General features: G+C 35.5%; 1 protein-coding gene across 5 annotated transcripts in view; it reads right to left on the reverse strand.

Annotated features, from left to right (window-relative positions):
- LOC105174576 (uncharacterized protein ycf45) overlaps window positions 1-1950 on the reverse strand; it is a 4391-nt gene extending 2441 nt beyond the window's left edge. For 3 of the 5 annotated variants that reach the window (XR_002286648.1, XR_002286647.1, XM_011096730.2), the window contains exons 1-4: window positions 1458-1950; window positions 1254-1316; window positions 481-558; window positions 117-337 (exon numbers count right to left, since the gene is read on the reverse strand). Coding sequence is in view for 3 of the 5 variants with exons in the window: in XM_011096730.2 (XP_011095032.1) it covers window positions 117-337; window positions 481-558; window positions 1254-1316; window positions 1458-1703 (608 nt within the window). In the remaining 2 variants the exon portion in view is untranslated. The remainder of the gene's footprint in view (window positions 1-116; window positions 338-480; window positions 559-1253; window positions 1317-1457) is intronic. The other 2 variants (XM_011096723.2, XM_011096747.2) reach the window with 2 other exon arrangements.

Raw genomic sequence — 8173 nt, forward strand, 5'->3', positions numbered from 1 at the left:
ATCCAAATAAATATCTTACCGACATCGAAATGTGTTCTTTCACAGGGCATAAGTCAATGGTAAAAACATCTATCAATCAACTCTTATTCAAGATGTCCGGTTATATGCTAGCTTACCTTCCCAGAAACAAGATGCTTTTACCATACTCAAGCAAATCCCGAGTCAATTCAATTATTTCTCTAACTGGCCTGCCAAGTCGGCAAGTCAAACCAACAACTCTCCCATTCTTATTCCTGATGGCAGATACCCGATGTAAAGTGCCTGCAATGCCAGTTCTATTGTTGCCTCCAAATTCTCCAAGTGCATTTTGAGCATATTCCAGTTCTTCCATTGATACCTGCCAAAGACATTAACGAAAGACCATAAATGAAGCTATCTTCTTGCAAGAGACTTAATTTAGGTCCTCATCCATTTTTATTAATGAAGAAGAGTTAAAGAGACTTTGTGTTGCTCCTTTTATAATCTAAAATAAGATCTCACCTCCTTCTTCCTAAGGTCCCGCTTTTCGGAATCACCTAAATAACATGCTTGCGGCAGCCGGCCCAGATCCAGTGTCACCTATTAACACAGCATCGCAAGAAAATTACTCTGAGAAATGTTTTCAGTCGATACTCCTAAACTGACCTTAACATGTGATCTACAACCAATTGATGTGTATTTTAGTATAGTTTGCAGATGAAGTTATAAGTAATCTATTCTTATAAGCGGCCTTGTCGAGATCCCTTCATAATTCTCAATCTAAACAATTGCCACAGCTGGGTTCTCCTTATTGAGTATAGCACTGTCCATGATATCCTTCTTGTTCTTGTTGCCTACTTACTGTGGTTTTTTAGTGAAGTAGGACCAAGAGTAACAAATCTTATATATAGTGGAAAGCATCCTTGCAATTTTTGACATCAAGTGAACCAGGGAAATTTTAGAGATTAAGTTGAGTTACAGAAATAAGCACAAAGAATGAGCCAACTACTTTGCATATTGTCAGAAGTTCTACCATCATATGTAAAAAGATACAGAAAGCAGCACGCTATCGCTCAATAGAAGCCGTGGATTAAACAAGCAGTTAGGCAGAGTGCACGCAATCCACGGAAAAAGAAGCATGTTGCCTATAGGAAGGTAACTGTATAAAGGCATTCGAATTTAAACTGACAGACACGCATCTTTTAGATATATTAGTAATTTTATCAAGGAATATAAGCTCTAAAGGTAAGCAGCTATTCATTTTCGTCTCTCAAAAAAACTTAGCATCATATTACCTCCAAAAGTTGAGCCCTGTTTGAGTCGCACAAAATATTCTCGCGCAGATCATGTGGAAGAATCTGAAAATGGGGCAAGGATATGTCACTTCGAAGAAGTGTGGCTTTGAGAAACTTCCACAGTAGAGGTGTTCCCTTAACGCAAGAATAAGAATAGGAATAAAGTAAAAGAAACTGAAAGTAGTAGGTAACTAGCTAGTAAACCTGCAACAGCGAATGGATATCGTCATCTACATAATTAGAGGCTGTTCTAGGACTGTGAATTCTACCACCGCAACAACCATGACGCACTTGACCTGGTAGTCGGACGAGGCGGCTAGTACATTTATTGTTGGTCTTCAGCGCTAGGTCTAGAAGTGAATTTTCTTGTGGGCGAGGCCCGTTGCGTGGTGGGGACGCAGGGAAAGCATTACTCGCAGAGGGAGCATAAAACAGCGGACAGCCTGCCATACCAATATTCCATAAGGCATTTCCGGCCTAAGAATTCTGGGAGTTGGTCTTTAACACCTGCGTCGCTCTCACTGCAAGTGATGAAAGCATAAATTCAGGGAAAAATCTAAATTTACTACCACTAATTTGATGTGTCCCTCAAATATATCACTTATCTAAATTTGGTCCTCAAATTTTTTCTTATCAAACTTAGTCCATCAAATGCCTTTATCATTCTACCAAGTGATATAAATTTCATCACTTTTGGTCCCTCCCCTTATCTAACCGTTAAATAACAAATTTGTTAGAAAATAAAAAACTGAAAAAAAGAAAACAAATAAAAACCAAAAAGGCTTAAACCTGAGTCCTTGTGGAAGAATTCAATGCCTTTATCATTCTACCAAGTGCACCATTTGTTTATCTTTCTAAATGAAATATTATTTAACACAAATAACTAATAATTACCTTATTCATCCACAAATATTCGGCCACAATTAAATGGGCAAATTTCTACAACCTAAATCTAAGCAGTGACATCACATTTACATATATATATATTTTTTACTTTTATGACTTTTTTAAATGTAATTTTATGTGCTATGATCTATGAATCGTTTGGTGTTTGTATTATTTTGATTGGTTATATTCTAATTTTTGTTATCAGGATATGTGGGATGACAATGATTGATGTTGGTTGATTTTGAGATTTTTCAGCATGATTTTGAGATGTTTTTAATGTATTTTTATTTTACAATTATGTATTTGAAATACTTTATTTAGCAAAATAATTAAGCGGTTCACTTGGTGGAGTGTTAAAGACATTGAATCATTTTCACAAGGTCTTAATTTCAAGCCCTTTGGCAGCAGAAACTGATTTTTAATTAAGTAATATTTCATATAAAAAAATATACAAGTGATGCACTTGGTGGAGTAGTAAAGGCATTGAATGCTTCCATAAGATCTCCGTTTTGAGTCTTTTTGGCAGCAGAAACAATTTTTGTTTTTTTCTCAACAATTTCGTTAGTTTTAATGGTTAGATAACGTAATGGACAAAAAATAATGAAATTTTTATAAATTTGAGGGACTAAATCTGATGATAGAGAAACTTGGACAAAATCTGGATAAGTAACCTAATTGAGGGATCAAAAATGATATTTATCGAAATTAATTTCCTTTATAGTTGAGTTTCAACCAAATTCCACTGTAGTATGTGTTGATTGTTGTGGACATTTATTTTATGTATATGATAATGTAAAAATGTATTACTCAAGGATAAATCGATTAGGAAGAGAGTTTCCTTGCTCTTTATGATCTCTTTCTTTCTTTGCTTTCTTTTTTCTTTTAATTTTTGTTCGTTTTTTAAGGAGTTATTTGTAGGCCTTGTGTTGGTACAACCTCGTAAGATATTTTTAAGAGGATCTTCCTTATTATATATCCTTATTAAAAAAAAAAATTTATCAGATTTGTACAAATATTATACTTTGTCCCTTCATTCTTTTGTCTGGCCACCTCATATTTTTCTTTGAGAGGTCACCTCGTATTCGCTTTATGTGAAATCATCTCGTATTGTTTTATGTGAGGCCACCTAGTGTTCTTCTTTGAGGAGTCATCTCGTACTGTCTTCTATGAGGCCACCTCGTATTCATCTATTTTAGGCCTTTCATCCATATCACAAGTCCCTAGTTTTGTCTCTCCTTTCGAAAATAAGTGGGATAAAGCCTCTTCAATTTGAATCTTCATCATTTTTTTTTTTTTTTGATTTGGTGGTAGGAGAGAGGCCTTTTTTACCTTTTGACCTCTTATATTCTTATCCAAATTATAATGACCTAAAAAGTAATCGTCTACATTTTACCCTTGCTCTTACACGTGTCAATCATCGAGTTACTAACCTTTCAATTCGCCACGTGTTCTTTTCACTGCCCCAGTTTCCCCTTTTTACCTTCCATAAATACTCGCGTATTTTGCTCTTCTTCTTCCCATTCTTATTTCAAGCAAAATTCCTTCCTTCTCGGTCACACAACCTTTCACTCTCTCCATTTTTTGAAAGAGGTTTTCTTCTCTTTCTTTTTCTTTTTTAATGGTGGAATCATGTATATATGTTTTGGTTTGTGGATAATTGTTATAGTTCATGAATGGTAGTGGCTACTTCTAAGTGGACTACTTTTGCTTTTTCTGCATCCACATCTCCCAATCTTTCCACTCGTAAAGTAACTAAAAAGATTAGAAGAAAGATGCCCAGGCGTGCTAGCGCATCTTCTTTTAGAGAACCCGCACCCCCAACCCCTACTAACATATCTAGTGACTCATCGCTACCGTAGCCAAAATTCCTTCTAATATGTCGGCTAAATCAATTCATAAACTAGTCTAATAAATCGCTTTGGCAGAAGGATATATTTGACCTTTGTACAATTTCATCAAGCCAACAACCCAACCCCTAGTTGTATTGTTGTATATGCAACCCAATGTACCTTAGGTCTTATGTTTCTTCTTCATAACTTGTTGGTGGATATTTTGTTTGTCCTAGGAATTCTTCCTAGTTAGCTCATGCCCAACTCCTATAGGTTGGTGATAGGATTTCTCATGTGTTCCCAACTGCACCATTTTGAGATATCGATGGAGAATTTCTTTGGGGTCCCCCCCCCCAAAATTGCTTCTTGGGGAATGCTTTTTTTTTTTTTTTAAAATTTCTCAGAACGTCCTGGTCTCACAATCATACATCAGAAACTCATTTCTCGTGGTGCTTGAAAATCCCATTTTTTTACAGGTTGGGGGGTCCCTGCCATTTGACTTCCTTCTTTAAACGTCTTCTCTTTAGTAATTTGGGGAGGTGAGAGAGAGGTTAAGAGTACAGGCCTATTAGAACATAACTTTAAGGATCCAAAGCATTGTTGGAGGAAGATCTCCTAATCATGGTAGGTTTGCACCCAGTTGCAAATACCTACAATGGCGTTGAAAGCCATTTCTCTCGACTCCACAAGTATTTGTCTATATGGCTGTTTATTTCCCTCATATATTTGATTCATGATTTCTATTGACTTTGCAGAGGTCATGATGAACCGAGCGATCTTTCTTAAATTTATCCTAGCTCACATTCCATAGAACCTTTCGAGCCCACTTGGAACGAGGTCCACCTTAATAACTCCCTTTGATATCCCTTTGAGCAATCACCCCAAGTTGACTTCTGGGACTCCTGATCTCTCTGCTGATGCCCCTCCTCAATTAGTTACTTCAGACCCCATCCCTTCGTATACTTTTAATTCTCCTCACAAGACTCCTGTCAAGGAGGTTGTTACTTCACCCAAGCCTGAAAGCATGTTATCCTCTATGCCCAAGGACCTCCATCTATTCCTACTTCTCTTGTGTCTCCTCCCGAAATGTCTTCAAGTTCCCAAAAATGTTTGTATCAAATATTTTCCTCAAGAAAATTCCCCCTTAAGGAAGCTCCCCCTAGGACCGTGTCCTTTCATGCTCCTGTCATAACCCAAATTCTATACCAAGGGAGTTGTGTCTAATATGTACGAGGTCATTCACTAAGTAGACATTGATTTTCTCTACTCGTCCCATAGATGGCTTAGGTCAACTTATTCTATGGCGTACTAGTTCAACTAGTTTTGTGTTTTTCAAATTTTTTCTTCTCTCTATCTCTTTTATTTTTTAACCTCGTATCTTTTGCCCAGACCCAACTATTACTGTGGTTATGTGGAAAAGTATGAGAAGATGGCTCAGAGAAACTCGTTCTTAGATGGCCAATTGTTAGCCAAGTGACTGAGCAATTCTATCACCAACCTCAAGAAACAGCTAGAGGATGAGTCAAATAAGGAAAAAAATCTAGTTCTGCAGTCTTAGGATGAGTTGAAGGATCTCAGAGCTTAATTGGAGGAAAAAGACGAGAACATAGTCCTTCTGACAATAGAAAATGATGCTTTATTTCATCTTATTTGTAGAAAAGCTAAAAGTCCCTTCTCAGGACATATTTCACATTAGAATCTTTTCAAGTTGTGGATATTCCAAGCATGAGGCACATCTTCTCTATTCATCATCATTAATTGATAAGTTCCTTCTCATAATATCTTCTTGTTTCGGTAAGATTCTTCTCATTTTGGATCCCACTTTCCAACTATTTTTTGCATATTGACTCATTTGAGTACCAAGTCTCTTACTTGCAGGATTATTTCTTTCACCAAAGGTTGTAATATTAGAAAACTCTTCTCTTTTAGTTTTTCAATTTTATACGAGCTGCAAATCGCCTTTCCTCTATCACATCAAGCTCGTATCTTCTAGCTTCTTTGTTTCCTTCATCTTAGCAACAAATTATTCTAATCATAGGCTCCTTTATATCTATAGAGATTATTGCTTTAGATCAGTAGGCCAACAGGAATGGGGTTTCTCCCATGCTTATGCGAGATGTTGTCTGATATGCCCATATTACTCCAGGAATCTCATCCACCCATCTTGCTTTTGCTTTTCCTAGATTGCCTAAATTTTGAAGTAAGATTGTGTTGGTTACCTCAGTTTGTCCATTGACCTTGGGATTTTATGCCAATGTATATATCTATTTAATTCTTCACTCCGGGCACCAACATTGGAACTTTTTCCCTTGAAACTTTGTCAGTAGTACCTGGAATATGCAGATGATGTATTTTCATACAAACTTAATCACATTTACTTCTGTTACTTGTGCTAATAGTTCAACTTCTATCCACTTGGTGAAATAATTGATTGCCACGATCAGGATCTTCATTTGCTCCTACGTGGGAGGAAAAAGGCTAATTAGTTCCATTATGCAATGATCGAATGGCCAAGCAATGTTAGTTCACTTGATTTTTACCCCAGGTACATGAGTTACGTTTATGTGGATTTGAAGATGCTCGTATTTTTTTTTACTAATTGCATGGTGTCCTTGTGTATTATATGTAACATCCCTTATGACAGTATGTTTAACCACTGCTGATTATTATTCACCTTCCTTAACTATAACCCATTTTTTAAGAAATTTCATTTAAAATAGATAAGACAAACTCTATTTTTATCAACATAATATGTATTTTAAGTAACGATAGACGTCGTTAAATAATCTGATTTACAAATTCAGTGAAAGACTAGTATCCTTATAATTATATAGCTAGAACTCCCAACTCAAGATGTCATTGCTGATTTACCTAATACGATTGGTGGCACGACTTATGATTCGACTCGACGAATCCTTGTGATTTATTTCCTGAAAAACATGTGACAAGAAATGAGTTGTCTACTCACTAAATATAGCTAATCAACCTATATATACATATACAGTAAAATAAGTTTCAAATGCAATTACACCAATCCATAGATCTCTACCATGCAATCACAATAAATTTAAGAAGTAACACATACTAACAATCATATTTCAACATTCATTATGCAATTATCACAAAACTATGAAGGAACCAATTCCACAATCATACATCAATTAGCAATACCATATCTCCAAAATCATTGTTTATTTTCTTAGAACCTTGCTTACCCAAACTAGAGTACATCATTTAATGGGTTTGTTGGCCATCAATATCTCAAAAGGCTGCTGCAAAATACACAAACTTACAATTAAATAGATGGCAACCAACCATGCTTACACCAATTATACTTGAGCAAAAACATAGTATCCACCCAACTATACTTAAGTAATAACAAACATCTTACTTTGTTTTTTTCTTATACATTTTCTTCTTCTTCTTCTTAGTTGCAACAACTGTTGTACTTAAGTTTGTCATTATGACAAACTTTTTTCTTCCTTTTGTCAAATAGAGGACTCAATTACCAGAAGACTGATTCACGATTGAGCATTGTGTAAACCTATGGAGCATTAGTTGGTTTGCGTGCAAAAGATGCACTTTAAATAAAATTGACATGGATTAAAAAATGCATAGATGTTGCAACAATCAATTTTTGCCATTGCAGTGGTAATTGATTAAGAAGGTGCAACATTTGGTTGAGAGAATGACTCAATGAACTTAAATCTAGTAGTTCTCCCTATCTGTATACAAAGTAAAGTCAGTTTCAAGTTTAAAATTAATGTCAGTACATTATATTTAAATTTACATCAATATTTGCATATTGTTGTTCCATTTGATCTTGCTGCATGGATTTTCTTATCTGTATATAAGAATAAATTAAGTTAGTAATATTAATAATAAATTAAATAATTTTTTAAAAGCCTTACATTTTTTGTGGGGCTTTTTTAGCAATTACTATTTGTTGCATGGTTGAGGAGGTTATTTTTCTTGCATGCACAGAATATAAGACATGAATAGCATAAAATGAAAATTTAAAAGATATGGGACTTACTGTCATTGTGGTAGACTATTCTACAGCACTTGGCTCAACAGTGCACATCCCTTTTCATTGCCGCATGTCCCTCCACAATAATGATACATCATTTTGTATGGTTGCCTCTTCAATTTGATGGTCTAATTCTTCTAGCCTCTTATCTTTTTTGCGCTCATCATGCTCCA

The sequence above is a fragment of the Sesamum indicum genome, linkage group LG2 (assembly GCF_000512975.1).
Source record: "Sesamum indicum cultivar Zhongzhi No. 13 linkage group LG2, S_indicum_v1.0, whole genome shotgun sequence".
Lineage (NCBI taxonomy): Eukaryota > Viridiplantae > Streptophyta > Magnoliopsida > Lamiales > Pedaliaceae > Sesamum > Sesamum indicum.